At 40.3% G+C, this 16,175-nt stretch overlaps 1 protein-coding gene across 3 annotated transcripts in view; it reads right to left on the bottom strand.

The window, feature by feature from the left end:
* PRKG1 (protein kinase cGMP-dependent 1) overlaps positions 1-16,175 on the bottom strand; it is a 467,251-nt gene that overhangs the window by 402,161 nt on the left and 48,915 nt on the right. For all 3 annotated transcript variants that reach the window (XM_082764357.1, XM_082764356.1, XM_082764358.1), the window contains exon 2: positions 8,561-8,727. In XM_082764357.1, coding sequence (XP_082620483.1) covers positions 8,561-8,727 — 167 coding nt within the window. The remainder of the gene's footprint in view (positions 1-8,560; positions 8,728-16,175) is intronic.

The raw sequence follows: 16,175 nt of genomic DNA, 5'->3' as shown, positions 1-16,175 counted from the left end.
CTGGAACACTTGCATTTATATTGTACTACATATGAAAACAACAGAGCACAAACACCCCATTTCTCTCAGAGACAGGCAATACAGAAGGCTCTCAAACACCACACAGTAAATGAACACAGCAGCTGAACATTCATATATCCTATCTCAGAAGACTGCTAGAAACAAGGTTTAAGTTGATAAATAGATTTGAAAAAATAGAGCAACAAGCATCCGTAATGGTGCTCTTGTAGGCTGGGCCTCAAGAGAGCAAAACCAAGCCATCTCAATGTAACAGCCACACAAAGTGCACACTTCGTCTGTTTATGGCAAAAGACTTTGGTGAGAAATCCTACTTGTGGATTTTTTAACCAGTAAATAACCACAGTTTTTACTTTGGGGTGTAGAGGGGAAGGAAAAAAAATGATCAAATTTTATCCTGAATTGTAGTAACTCCAAATGGAAGCAGTTGGAACAATGCTCAATTTCTGAAAGCAATAGTTTAAGAAATCCTGGAAAAATAACAAACAGGTTTCTGTTCCACCTTCACATTGATGGACACTTATAATTCACAGGAACCTATGAAGACACGTGAAGCCCCCTCTGAAGTGCTGAAGCAGATTTAGCTGGAGTTGCAGACTGCTGCGGCAAACATGCAAGCACTTTTCTATTCGATGTATACCTTATGGAGACTTCTCGAGTGCTCTACGTTTTCACACCGCATCCACAAAAAGGAAGCAAAGTCACATGGCAACCTTCTTATTATTCGAAAGCTGCAAGTTCCTAAATACTCTAGTGGGGTATTAACGCCACTGAAGAGATGACAGCGAAATGCTCTGAGTACTCCCAAGCAGGACACAGCTGACACTAGCACACACATCGAGCTGTCTTTTGGGACCTCACGCCTCAGACAGAGGCATGATGGTATTGTGATGGCAAGTGATACAAGTACAGCTACTGGAGAGTGCCAAAAACAGCAAAATTGTTCTTGTTGAGCAGGGCTCAACGTAACATTACCAAGTTTTTTGCAAGTACTCAGGCAGGCCACAAAACAGTCTGAAAAGCATCAAATGACTGGTAGGAAAAAAAAAAAAACTCACCACCAAAGAGGTGGGATAAGCTCCATGGAAATCCTCAAGTGAAATACCCACCAAAAGGTGAAAGTGAAGCAACCAGAAGCATTTTAGGATCTCACTCTTCACTCCTATGTCCTACAGACTCTTCTCCTGGACTCTGAGTTAGAGGGGTTGCAGCACCAGATGTGAGCACACATAATGAATGACAGCAAGTTTGAGGAACGCAGCTGGCAACCTCCCTTGCTCCTTGGGCCCTTATGTAAAGTCCTATTGTTGGGAGCTCTAGGAATAATCTTTTAGCACATCTACATTGCCCAAGGGATGGTCTTCAACTCTTATAAACATGCTGGCACCACGAAAGGCCAGTTTCCAACTGGAAGCTACTGAGATGTCTTACACAGGTAGAATGACACATGGTATTTCTGCCTCCAACAAGTCCTAACAAAGCTTGCTCTGCAATAAGGGAACCTCAAGAGCAAAGGCATCAGTCCTAGAGAACCTCTTAAGCTCAGTATGCCTTACAAAAAGGTCCTGCCCTGATATCTAGTGGTCTCAGTGCTGGACATGGGGATGTACGGAGGAATGAGTAACGATGGAAAGAAAATTTTCAGAGGAAACAGCCATGAAACCACTTACTTCCATGGAAAAACAAAGACATGAATGGGAAACCCATGAAGGCTGCAGGCCTCCAGTAAGGAACGGTATCTCAGACTGCAGGAAAAATGTGCCCAACTCCAGCATGATGAAAAAAAGAAAAAGAAAAAAAAAATAACAGAAGACATTAAACAGATGAGTGAAGAAGAAACTAATGCCACAGTATATTTTTACAAAACCAGTGGGAAGTACAGTGAAAGACAGCTTCTTCAGAGGCTACTGATTTGTTGGCATGCTGTGCAGAAAACCCCATTTTGCCACAAATGTCTAATTGACTCCTTCCTACGCAGAGCCCCTTATGGACACTGAATAAATGCTCTCCAGTCTCAAGAGCCACCTAACATCTGTGCCTTGAGATGCTATTTTTTGATGTTTGCTTGGGAAGGCAGATCCAACCCTCTTGAAAAGAGGTTTAGAGGCTCAGGTAGAGCACAAAACACTCACACTGAAAGGCAGTGTAAGTTTTTAAAGTAGAACTGCCTCAACTGTGTTAGGAAAAACCCCGATTAGAGTGGATGCACCCAGTATCACCTTCCCAAGCATCTTCAGGAGATGCTGAAAGGTGGTAATGCAGGTTGGAATACCCAGCTATGTTACAAGGAGTACATCTGGAAAAAGCACTGAAAACTGTCTGGGTCCTCCAACAACAAAAGCTGCAACTTCGTGGTTCCACAAATGATATGAAGGGCCACCAACCCTGAGAAAGTCTAGTGAGGACACTGGGTACACACGGCAGCCAGGCAGGTCCCCACCTGCCCGGACTCAGCTCAGCCTCTCCACACATCACTGCGGCGCGCAGCACTGGCACGAGATGCCCCAGCCCAAAAAAAATTGGGAGCAAAGGCATTTAGTCCACTTAAATCCAGCATGGGCCTCTGTTCTACATCTCTGGTTTAGAAAAAAACAGCCCTACCAAATGCTTTCTGAGAAGGAACTGACTCAGAAGACCCTAGGGCTAGAAGAGCAATTATGTCCTATTAAATCAGATTCTTATTGAGACTAGTCCAAAAGAGACAACAGAGGGGTCAGAGAGAGGTGACACGAAGACAGACTGAATTCAGTATTTGTGCATGATCACATTTAGTAGCCAAGAGTCTGCAGTGATCACTCTCCCATTAAAAACAAAACAAAAAACACGTAACTGCATAATTGCCAAAAGCAAACAGGAGAGAGGGGTGACGTACTCCATCCAGCACACCTTCAGAAATGAGAACAAGGATAAGCATGCTGACCAACGGATTAATGGTAAGCCTTATGGTACCAGAAAACTTGGGCAAAAGCTGTGATAACCCGCAGGCGGCAGCAAGTTGTCTTGAGGAAGACAGATAGTATCTACATGCCTACTCTGGTTTTTGATTCAGCAACAAAAATTCCAACAGACTGAGGAGTTGCTTTAAGATCCCAAGAATCTCATCTGAGACCAGACAGCTCTGCTGCCTCTGATGGCAGATCTTCTAGGGCCTTTTGCATTTCTCTCTGTTGTCAAATGGCTGCAGAGACTGTATTTATCTTCCTCTGTGTTCCCTGAGCTTGACTTGCTTGAGAATCCTGCACTTTCTAGGAACGTGCTCCTTCCCACGATGTCTCCCACTCCCCAAACCCCACATCCCCATGCGAAAGCACAATTAGATGTTTCATTGCTTTGGAGAAGCTATGAAGAACAAAGCGCAAAACCAAGTCTCCCGAAGGAGAATCTCCTTGACTGAAGATTAAAGTAAAATGAAATTTAGTGGGTTTTCCTCTCAAATGTCACTCTAAAAGATGGGATGGGGAAAGCATAGGCTGCTTCCCAGCATGGTCTCTCAGAAAACTGCTTCCTCCCTTCTCATCCCCACAGCACCAGGAGCCCAATGAGTGTTGGCAGGGCTGCAACCTCAGTACCAACTTGCAGGACAAGCAGTCAGGGAGGATGTTACAGCCTCCACTGCCAACACAAAAGGATAAGCCACAAAACAGTTCATTCAAGTAATTTAAATCCTCTCCATGCAACTCACTCTGTTACTTCTTCCAATATTTCATCGGAATAGCAACAAGCATGAAAGAAGGGCTCTGTAAACCTATTAATATAGTTTCTAAAAAAAATCAGAACAAAAAATTATAACTGTTTATAGTGGCATGACTGTTATCCACATGAGAGCCTAAAACTTCTACGTTGTCACCTGGTTCATCTACAGCTCTGCCAATATATTTTCCTTTCATAATGCAGCCATCAAACATGACATCCTGCAGTTGACAGGTTCAGACAGAGAGGTAGCGCAAGAGGAAACATTTGGTTTCAGATGTGGGATATCACATTTATCCTCATTAGTGTGAGGTAACACCCACACATAACTCAAGGCTGTCAACACAGTACAGATCTAGATGCATCTCTCAGAAAGAGACCTTTCCAGGTTTTCACATTTTTAAGTGCTTTCAGAAAGTTTCAGAAATGCAATACCCAAAAAAGGCTTCAGGACAACCAATCCAAACCTGCAAAACATGAACCTGGATAACACTTTTTCCTTTTCCCCTTAAAGAAAACTGGAGATAATGGCCAGTTCTAGAGACAGAATATGACTGACCAGCAGAGATAAAATTGAGGTTTCTTTCAGACCAAAAAAATAATAAGACAAAAGTCTGTTCAACATCTGCTCATACTAGTATGTATGAGCAGCATACTTACTAACAAGAAAGGCAGTATTTCTGGTTAGCTTATTTTATCCTCAAAATTGCTTTACTTGCAGTCAGAGTGCCAGCATAGACTAGTTCAGATGCATAAGCTACAACATCACTCGTTCGTCTCTTCAATATCAGCTTCAAACACCCTGAAGGCATGCCTCTGCTGTAGGTGGTCAGAGCATGCGTGGTATTTTTTTTTCCATCAGTTTATGCCCATAATAAATACTTACTTATACCACAACTAATTTTCACCTTCAAAGCACAGTTATAAGAAAAGTTTTTGGCTGTTGCATGAGAAGCAGTGATCCTCAGGCTTTCGTGCTCAGGATGCCATGTGGCACTGTGCAGTAGGGTTGTCCTAGAGAGTGACCCAGGAGGGCTCTCCAACAAGCACAGCACAGCTCTTGCTTGGTAGCTTCTAACGGCTGTACCTCATGAAAGCCAGTGAAGAAGTCCCCCAGAAAACCAGGTAATCTTCCACTTAAATCCTGCCTGTATTTCAATAACTTTTTTAACAACAACAACAACAAACAAAAGCCTTTACAAAAAACTTTTCTGAATGAAGAAACATAGAGACAGTCCAAAAGTCCAGACACGTAGCCAGAAGAGGGAAGTCTACTAGACCTACTTTTACAGACATGATTGAGAGTATTACTAGTCTCATCCTCTCAACATGGTAACTAACTGCTCATCTAGCTTAGCCGTGCCCAACTGAAGAGCTATTCTATACAAACACCCTCTAAAGCCAGCTCCTGATCAGTGAACATTTAGGCTTGAGGGTGTTTAGATTAAGAGCTCCTCAATCTGGTGGATGTTTCCCTCCTGTTGGGCCTGAAGAATAAAAGGTCATCCAGCTGAAGCATGATACACACGAGAGCCATGCTCCTACCCTCTTCACACTGGACAACAGCATGCTGGAGATGGAGAGCACATTTTCCCTTTCAACCTTATGCTGCTTTCCCTCTGATAGTATTTCACCTCAGTAACCCCTATCAAATTTCACAGTATTGGCCATCTCGTCATTTGTAGGGTCTGAGCAGTTCATACCAGCGCTGCTCTGGCTCCTGATCATAAAAAGAAATACCAGGAGGGCAGGACACCAGACGCAAGGTAAAAATAATAGGACAAAGAACACAAGGAGTCAAACCTGCTATCACGGGTACTGCTGGGCAAATGCATGACTGAAAGTGACTGTTCGTGCAAACCTGGTATCAGACAGCAGCGAATTACCTTTCTGATAGAACCAAAGAGAACATGGGAAAGTAGAGTCAAGACTTCTCCTGACACTTTGCTGAGGTACAGCACTACAGCCATTTCCACCCAAAAAATATAGCAAGTCTGGACTTACTTTCAGAAATCGTAATCAAGCTGCAGTAAAGAAAGAAGAGTTTGGGTTTTAACACTAATCATTATTCAGGCTTTTAAGATTCCCTGAGCTCAGCAAGTGTCACAGAGGTAAGTATTCTAACATCCAGGTTAAAGAACCAAAACACTCAAGGATCATAATAAGCCTTACAAGGATAAGCAGAAACGTAAAATGGAGACTATGGCTGCTTTACCAAGAGAATAAAAGAGAATGCAGAAAGTAACAGTGAAAGTGATGGATGTTTTCAAATCCGTCTTACTTAAATTATGATTTAGAATTAGTCTAAGGAAACATCACCAATGTATCTCAGACTTCTGGTAAGAGGCTGTATCTAACTGTTAAATCATAAATTAGCATCTTGCCTAATAGTACTGGTTATCAAATTATCTTCATGAGTAATTTTAATTCATATTCATCACACTTATAACCCCAAGCAAGGAAGGAAAGAGGAATACATGGAAGAAACATTCGCAGTGTTTATGCAATTTTTGAGAAAATAAAATATGTCTCACTAATTTCATAAAGACAGGTTTTTCCAGCAGAACTCTATAAAGTTGTAGTTGGTTGTAGTTTTTTGTCTGTTTAATAATTGAAGAGATAGAGTGATAAGCCAAAATGAGCAAATGAGCCTGCTGTCATAACCATAACCCATCCCATTTGACAACATCATCTCCCATTTCCATTACTTCATCATCACTCATTGCATTATGTCTAACCAAAGACTATAAACTCTTCATAATTTTGTTTGTAAAGCATTATGCATATTTACATAGCTATCTAAATAATCTTAAATTAAATTACAAGACTGAACAAATACTGGGGGAGAGCCAAGTCATGCCCTCATACACAGGGAGCTGCCCGACGAGCAAGGGTAAGCTAAAGAGCCCAAATGACACGATGTTGTCTTCCACATACAGTTGTTTTAGAAGACAAGAATCAGGGGACAGAGTTTGAAGTAACAGTTAGAAACATTTCTTAAATTCAGGGAAGTCAAAGCAGTAGCACACCATCACATACATCAAATAACAGTAATCCGAGTACCCAGCTATATTCAACACTCCAAGCCATGGTGGAAAGAGGTCTGCTCACAAAGCCCCAAAAATACTCTCCAAAGGATGCAAGGACACAACAGAAGATGAGTATGCGCTCATTGTGAAGGCGCTCTGTTGTTATAGGGCTTATCCAAGGGACAATGCTGAACATAACATCCAAAAGCAGTCATGCAGCAGAAACACTATAAGCATGCCTCTGACATGATGGCGTTTTGGCAAACAAACACAGAACTGTCTGATAAGAAACTGCACTACAAAAACACTTCACTATAGAAAAAAAAATAATATTCAGGTATTGTTTTAAAACAGTATGTTCTTACTGGGAGGACAGATCTTGCACTTCATCAAAATAGTTTCTGTATTCAAATGGAGTAGGACCGAAAAACCTGCATCTTTTCATATAATGCTAGGGTGGGAACATATTGTTTGCTCTGGAATCTCCCACTAACTATTTCCTAATGCAAAATACCATTTGACTGTGCAGAATGTATAAATATTAAAAGCTAATGAAATTAAAGCTGTGCCCTGAGAAAGAATTTAACCTTAAAAGGGCAGAACCTTAAAGCTGTTTTCTGAAACTACTAAAGACCATTTGCAACTATACAACATTAAGTCGTTGGCAGGAAACCATGTTAAAAGAATGGCTTACTGTCTTGAAAATATTTCTGTTTAAAAGAAAAATTTAAGTAATTTATTTGTGCATGTAGAAATATATATAAACACACAAATTATACATAATCTGGAGTTTTCTCATATTCACTCAAAAGGCAAGCAGGAAACCTCTGTTCCACTTGTGTATTATCTGGTCAAAGTGCTTTCAAGTGTGTCAGCAGCACAAAGAGATTTTGTAAGCATCTATTCATGCGTATTGTACCAAATCAAACCAACAACTTATTTGTTGTGTTAGTTGAATTAAAACAGCAATGTTTGCTTCACAACACTATCAGATGCTAGAATAGGGATGCAACAGTAGATGGACATGAGGCTTGATCAAGCTCAGTAACTCCTAAAGATGAACACAGAATTCCTGTGAAAATATACATAAAATATGCCCAATTCAGCATACAAATTTAGAGAACTTGGAAAGAATAAGACAGAATGCTAATAGCTGACGTTTTGGAAAAGCAGAATGCTGTCAATACCCATCCAGCTAAAAGATTTTCAGAAACCTGATGGCTCCCAGGAACAACAGAACACCACTGCTGCTCTCATGTTCCACCAGGAAGACAGAACCCTGCCACGACACGTACTGTGACAAATCAGACATGCTAAACTGCAGATGATACACTTATTTTGTGCGCAAGGCAGAAAAATACTACTTCTATCATGAAACACATTGCTTCTGCAGAGATCCCACATGCTTTGACACTATTTAAAAGCTCGTTCTCTCAATACCCTATAAGGTAGCAAGCTATTACCAGATTCTACTTGTTTTACCATGATTCCCCATTTTCATACCACCATTATTTCTGTTACATCCCTAATTTATACAGCAAAGAACTGATATTGCCTCAAAGCCAAAGAACTGTATTTAATGGAGGCTTATTCCAACAGATCTCAGTGCTGGGTTAAGAGCTTTAACCCTCTTTCTTTATATAGGGAAGCACACATTTCTGGTATGGAATTTTCCAGGCAAAAGTAGTCCACACAATTCTTCAACAGCCATATTTGGACAACATTTTTAACCTCTTTCTTCAAATGATTTTTCCCATGAAATACAGCTTTCATCTGCATATGTTGCATAAAAGGAAAAGAACTGTTAGCATTTTAAACCATACCTTCCATGACATACACCAGGGAACCCACATCTCCCTCCTTGATGATGCAGCTGTCTTTGCCATACTCCACAGGATACATACAATCCACAATCTCCTGGATCTGTGACAGTTCCAAATTCTTCATGAAGTCATTGTCAAGGATTGCTTCCTTGATTAGCTCCTTGGACCTGCAAGGAAAAAAAAAAAAAAAAAAGAAAGAAAAGGCAAGATTTATCCATTTGTCCACCCACTAAGCTCAATAATACCACATGAAGTTTAGCACAACCACATCCCGCCCTAATGACCATTTTGTTGGAAAAAAAATCCAAACTTTTTCCTTGAAATCTGATGAAATCCATTTGTAGAGAAGTTTAAAAAAAATATTGTAACTAGTTTTGTAAATAATTTTAAATAGTTTTGAAATGAAAATAGATCTCATGCAATTGCAAGATCCCCTTTTAGCTTTGAGTTTAGCTACATCAATAACACAAAGAATAACAGAGCTACTTGAAATATCTTCCATATACAAAACTGAAAGGCTGTACAAACAAGAAGTTCAAGGATTTATTACGTAGTTTATTATATTTCTATTAAATGACACAAACTGGAGAATACAAGAGTGTGATACTGCAGTGATCCCCTAAGTATTAATCAAATAACAAAGACAATCACATGCAACAGAGGAAGCACCACTATTACAGGAATAACATCACCAATTCATTTCTTGGAAGACTAACTGGGAAATTTAAAAGTTATATTAGCATGCCCAAAACTATACATGCAGTTCTGACTTGGCATGCAATGGGGTTAAGAGTCCAAAGTTCTAAACCATGACAAACTTATACGGACACAGGTTCTTACGAAAACACAAATTTCATCATCTAAATCTCTGTGGGAGACTGTCCAGATGCGTACATAGTAGAACCTACATTCTCTTCAGTCACAGAAGGGTTTGGGTCAGAAGGGACCTTAACAATCACTAAATTCCAGCCCTGCCACGGGCAGGGACACCTCCCGCCAGCCGAGGCTGCTGAAGGGCAGCGTAATGTAAGTGTAATGCTATGACAGGAAATGAGCAACAAAACCACTGAAGTGTTTTCCCTGATTTTCCTGAGATTCAGTCTCAACAACTACACTGTTTGCCACACCATCAGTCACACCCAAGTGGAACCTCCAAGCCTCCCTTCAGGCTGTAACTATCGCACTATGGCATTTCGTATGCTGTAGGCCCCTACAGCAGCTTGTGCAAATGAGCAAGTGAGGATGCTAAACCTACATCCAGACAAAACTAGAGCCTCTCAAAGCACCTATGGGTGGACACCGGCTCCTCAGTGCTTCATTTCTGAACTGTTTGCTAACACAGACATAGCCCAGCTGCCTGCAGAGCTTATGCATTACGATGAGTTTTGTGGTTTTGAACTACAAGTATGATACAAGTCTTTCAAGGACAGGATCCATTAGTGGATCACGGCTTCCTGGAAAAGAACCGTACTGGGCTGTCAGAAGCACAAACCAGTCCGTAGGCCTTGCAGACATTCTGCCCCTGTCATGGTGCTTTTCAAGTAAGCCTCAAGGTTATATAGAGCACAGGTTTAATCCTTCAACATTTAAAATGTTTTCTATGCGTTCAATAGCTTTGGAGTTATTTCAACAAAAGGTACAACTAGGCATCAAAGGCCACCAGCACTGACCCCCTGCCACACGGGATGTGAAGCAGGCTGGCCTTCAAGTACTGTCTGCAGGAAGGCACAGGCTCAGACTGCTGCAGAAACCTGACTCTCTCCAGAAATTTAGTTTAACTTCACACAGCATCACTCTAATTCTTTGTGCAGGCCAATCAAAACCACAAAAAGAACAGCTACGTCTGTGCTGTTTTTGCTTTCAGCAACAAAGAAGCCAGCAATCCGTAAGGCTGCCTAGATGACAGATACCCGCTTTCCTCACTCACTCCTTCTGTGCTATGGCACGGCTACGCTTTCTGTGCTGTGCCTTGACTAAGTACTGCTCTTCTGGTCTTAGCCACCCCCACAGGGCCCCGAAACCCTCATAACAAAGCCACTAATTATTAGCATTACTCAAACAGCATGCTGAAGAAGAAAGCATAATAAAAGCTTTCACATTAGTCATATCAACCAGCATTACAATTTCAGCCATTTCTTTCATTCCAATGCTCAAAATGAGGCTTTCTGCCTGATAAAATAAAACCAGCCTTTCAAGCGGAATGTTTGTGAGAATGTCCACGAGAGACCATAAGGAATTGAGGCATGGTGAGTGTCAGACCACCCCTGTAGTTTGGGGGCCTGCAGCAAGAAAGCGATGTTTTTCTTACAGGAATCGAGCACTGCAAATGATTTGAAAGGATCTGGGACACTTGGTCTAAATGACAGCAAAGGAGCACCACAGAGTCTAAGAAAATCGACTGCAAGTCCATTCTGGGGAGAAGCAGCGGAACATACATGAGATGAACCAGCTTGGGGATTTTGTGAGCCCAACAATATTCTGATTAAACCCTAGGGGTACATCTGAACCAACATCTACATGGCTTCAAAAGCTTCTACCCTTCAACAGAGAAATAATGGAGAAATTAAAGTTCAGAGGCCCACCAAGTCATTCAAATGCTCTTAACAACAAAAATACACAGGCATTAGAAGGAAAAACACACCGGCCACATTAGCAGCAGTTTCATCCCTGCCATACCTCAGCATCTTAGAATTCAATATCTCCATAGAGCAGACTGTATACATACTCAGTCACACGTGAGTACAACCGAAACACGTATTATTATTTAAGGATGATTAGTTAAAATGAGGCTTCCAATACAGGCAACCTAATATGGGAGAAAAACACATCAGGAGGTGCTTGTTGAAGGAGCAGGCACCTCATGAACCAAACTCCAGGTTTTCCAGCGCATTCACATCAAACCAAACTATGTTTCGTAGTTTGTAAGTCACAAACCTTTTCATCTGCAAATATTCCATCCATCCCCCCAAAAAAGCAAAGCTTAGCTTGACATATTTGAAAATTAGTTGATACTAAAAATACATTGTCATAGCTACAATAAGATTTACTCTATAGTTCCCTGCAAGAGAATATTCGTCAGTCTAATAATTTAAAAAGTTATTCATGCAATGTAGATTACCATTCCACATACTCGCACACGCCAGGCCTTCAGCAACTTACATATTATTTTATCACACAGTTTTCTTTCAATGTAATTTCCAAATGAAATTTCAGGTAAATAGATTTATTTTTGTTTTTATATGAAATGAAACTAAAAGCATATAAATTAGCTTACAGTTCACAATGGATCCGTAACTAAAAATTTTCTGAACCGCATCATTCCTTATTCATAATTGATAGTATTTGAAGACTGCATCTATCACAGACGTGTTAATACCCAAGACTACCTATTGGTACACAAAAAGATATTAAAAATGGCCAAAAGTACACTACTTCAAGTAAGTGGTTTAAATAAGATGCAGCGGTTTCATTATCTTTCCTTTTGAAGAGCATTTAGTCTGCATTTTCTGATTAAAATTTCTAAGAGAAAGAAGCAGCAAACAAAAAAGTCTACAATATTTATAATGGAATAGACATTTTCCAAGTGACCCTGCTTTAGGAACGGGACATTTTCATGAATATTCACTTGGTGTTGAATTGAATGGCTCCTAATGTAGAGAGAGGGTCATTCAGAGCAGGCAGTAGTAGCTGTCATCTTTTACCCTCCAGAGGTGGGAATCTGGCACTACACAATTACTATTTTTATGAAAAAATAATGACCAAAAGCTAGAACTAGCTTTTGAACTAACGGGAACTAGATGAACAGTTTAAAAAAATAAATAAAATAAAAGGGCACAATCCTCTGAGGCACATCCTTTCCCAAATGAGTTTAAGCCAACAGTAGGAACAAGCTAATTGCATCCTAATTGCAGAAGTCATACAAAAAGCACCTTAAGAAATTTGCTAAAAACATACTAAGGCCACCAAGTGGCCTGCCTGGTTGGGAACACCCCTCAGAAGAAAAGCACATAAAGTTGCACGATTTGCATGCTGTCAGCCCCTACCAGTCCCCCTACCAGACTACCCTAGTCCCCTGACCTCAGCAACACTACCAGCTCCCCCAGCAAGGCAGACTAGCAGCTCAGGAGCAGCAAAATGCCTGCAAAACATGCATCCACGGTTTCTGTCCGAGCAGATGGGCTGGGACTTTATTGCAGTGGCCGTCAGATGCAGAATCTGGCCCAGCATTTTGCTCAAGACCCTGCTGCTCACCTGTCAGCTACACAAGCTAACATGCAGGCAGAAGATAAAAACTTTGCTTTGTAGCAGATGCAACAAAATCTGAAATGTTACACAGACCTAGGTAAGAAGCAAAGTTAATGCTACAGTAACTTGCAGCATACACAGCAATACACCAAACCCTGTATTACAGCCCCTTGTTACTCTGTCAGTAATTTACATTTTACAAAGAGCAAAATTAATAGTCATCTCAGTCTCTTAACACACAGCAAAAATACACATTCTCTAGGCTTGATTTGTACTTTCAAGCATGTAAAATAAATATTAGAACAAAAAGTTAAACTTTGTCCCAAAAGGTCTTATTTCAACATTGGAAAAAACTGCTCACTGAGTGTAGGGAAAGGATGAATTTAAGGGCAGATGGGAAGGCTACTGCAATACACACCCAGGGAAGCTTACAGAAATTCAAAGCCTTCTTTGACATGTACTGCATGGATACAGACAGCATCAGTCTGCAACAGAGTCAGGATGAACCTCAGGCTCAAATGGAGAACAGAGGAGCATCAAGAAAAACAAGAAATCAAGAGTTCAGTTAAACAACACTAACAAAGAAGATCTGGAAGCAGATCTGAATGTTACTGTGTTCATAACAGCACAGCTATGGACCAAAACCATTTTAAACCATCAGGCTGATGCAAAGAAGAAAAATGAAGAGCAATGTAGTAGGCAAACAGGCTGGAAGAGGTCTCCAAAGAAAAAAGAAAAAAGAAAAAAAAAAAAAAAAACCAACAAATCCTACATTTTGTACTGACTTACCACTCTAGAGTTTTGTTTTTGTTTTTGTTTGTTTGTTTGTTTGTTTTGCTTTGTTTTGTTTTGCTTTTCTTTTAAGAAGCTTTCCTTAGCTGTTCCTCCCTCTGAACTTTAAAGAAAAATTTTCGTTAGGAACTTTTATGGCGATACTGATGTGGGGATAACTGTTTTTGTAGAGCCTCCCCCATCAAGAGTCTGCAAACTACTAAAAATGACCCAAAGCACCATATTTAGGAGAGAAACAACTATAGGCATTTGACCAGAGGCAGCTCACCTGCAGGGCTGAACGTTAAAGCAGAAGTGCAGCTCCCTACAAGATGATGCCTTGGTATTTACACTGATAGGGTAAAGCTTGCTCAGCACTACTAGGATCAATAGTATCTTTCTTGGTCTGTTCCTTCATTGCTGTAACAACATGTGCTAAAGAAACAGAACAGATGAACATTGTTTATAACTAACCAACAATTAAAATATATTAAGTCTATCTGTAGGTATTTATGCCCAGTCTCTACTTTTGGGAACTTCCCTATCAATACCTTCCCACTGAGTTCAGCTCATTTCAATAGGTATGAAACATGGAAAACACTGACTGCCTCTCAACCAGAATATAATAGGCAACACAAGAGCCCAAGCGATTCCTACAACAATCGTCTGTTTAAAATCCACACCATGAAATGTTTGAAAGTGTTTACTTCTACAAAATGTGGCTATGGAAAAAAAACACTTCTTTCCAAAAAGAGAAAACACAGGCAAGCATTAGGCCTGCTCCAGCTTTCCAGAAGCTATTCAGTGGGATACAAATACACAGCAAAAAGTGTTCAATAAAATTCTTAGGAATTTTTCTCCTGCTTATGCCTGGACATACCTCCATTCCATACAGGGGGATCCATTCTAATTGACACGAGAAGCAAAGACCACAAACTTCTCACAGATTTCGGAAAGCTCTTTGCTCAAAGCCCACATTCACAGTGCATTTATTTAACTGATTCTAAGCCCTTGTGTATGTAAGGAAAGCACATACGCTCATGCACTGCTCTGGAAGAAGACCTCAATATCCTCTCCTTAACCACCAACAGAACACAACCTCCGACAGAAGGATGTATGGTTAATCCCCAAGGACAGCAACTTCAGAACAGCCAAGTTAAGTCATTTGCATGAGATATTTTAAAAGTTCTCTTCAGAGATGCTCCTTTCAGCACAAAAAAGCCCATACCTTCCAAAAACCAGTAATATACAGACACAAAAGCCCTGCCATAAAACTGCTGCTGCTTGCTATATGATCGTTCAATCCACCAAGCGGCCTGTATTTCCTGCACAGCCACGTACTTATCTGGAATCTTTATCGCCTTGCTTCTGGTTATGAATACAGTCACGTGGCCAGTTATACGAACAGAGGTCTAAAAATATCAGCCTAAAAATCATAAAGGCTTCAGTGATAACAAAATGACTGTCAACAAAGACAGCAATTAAAATCTCTTCCTTGCACTGTTATTTATTGTAGGTATCCCCTCAGTTCCTGCAGAAGAAAGAGACAGAAAGTAGAACTCAGATTATTATTTGATCCCTCAACCACCAACTTCAACTCTGCCGCAAGGTAGTTTTGAAACAAAAGCATTTATGTTGTAATAAAAATTACTTTTGACAAGTCAATTACAGAAAGGTAGAGGCCTCCCTCAGCAACTGCCCTGGGAGATTTTGCATTAAAGCCTGGCAGCACAGTAACAAACACTTGTAGGATAAGGCAGCATACACTTTTTGCATGACACCAAGGCACTAGAAACACCAGCTTTCTGGAGTACATAATACTGGATAATGTCTTTAAACAATAAAGCCTGCAAATGAATAAATGGATCCTCTTTTAAGACTCGCACACGTTCCATATTAGAAGAGCACTACAGAAAAGACCTTTTGGTAAAAATCTCAGTCTTGCTTGTACTGTAATGCCATTAGTAACTAGTAACTCTAAATTAGCTATTTGTTTTGGCTATGGATAAAGACCACTTTAAATGTTTCTTAAAGGGAAATTTAAATATAACTCCAGAGAGCTATTTTTGACTAACTAACTGGAAATAGAGTAGGACTCAAGCCCAGGACTGAAGAACATGGAAACGTTTTACTATACTCCTGATTTTTTCATAGCACTTGCCTTTCCCACAACATACAGCCTCCAGCATGGCTTCAAGTCGCAAGAAAAAAATTCTGAGCGGGATCTTAAACATTTTCGGCTGAGACCGCTACTGCACAGTTGGATGTAAAAATATGTTCTTCAGAGGAATACACTAAAAAAAAATTAACTGACATTTTGATTAAAGAGACTAGCAACAGGGAAAGCAACTGTGCCCTGATCTAAATCTTTAAAAAAAGGAAAATAAACCCCACATTTACAGTGTGCTTGTATTTAAATACGACTTATAGTTGCAGAATAGAGGAGCTCTGTCAGGAACGTGTCGATCAGACAGCTCCAGTTAGGATTTCTAAATATATCAGTAAAACATGCAGATCATGTACACTGTTGCTTATTATATCTTATTTTGGCATTTGATATTTAAGAAGCAAAATAATTTAAGGAAAAGAATGCGAAACT

Source organism: Aythya marila (assembly GCF_965140915.1).
Source record: "Aythya marila genome assembly, chromosome: 7".
In the NCBI taxonomy this organism is placed as follows: domain Eukaryota; kingdom Metazoa; phylum Chordata; class Aves; order Anseriformes; family Anatidae; genus Aythya; species Aythya marila.
The sequence above is the reverse complement of the archived record's forward strand: the minus strand, read 5'-3'. Positions and strand labels throughout refer to the sequence as shown.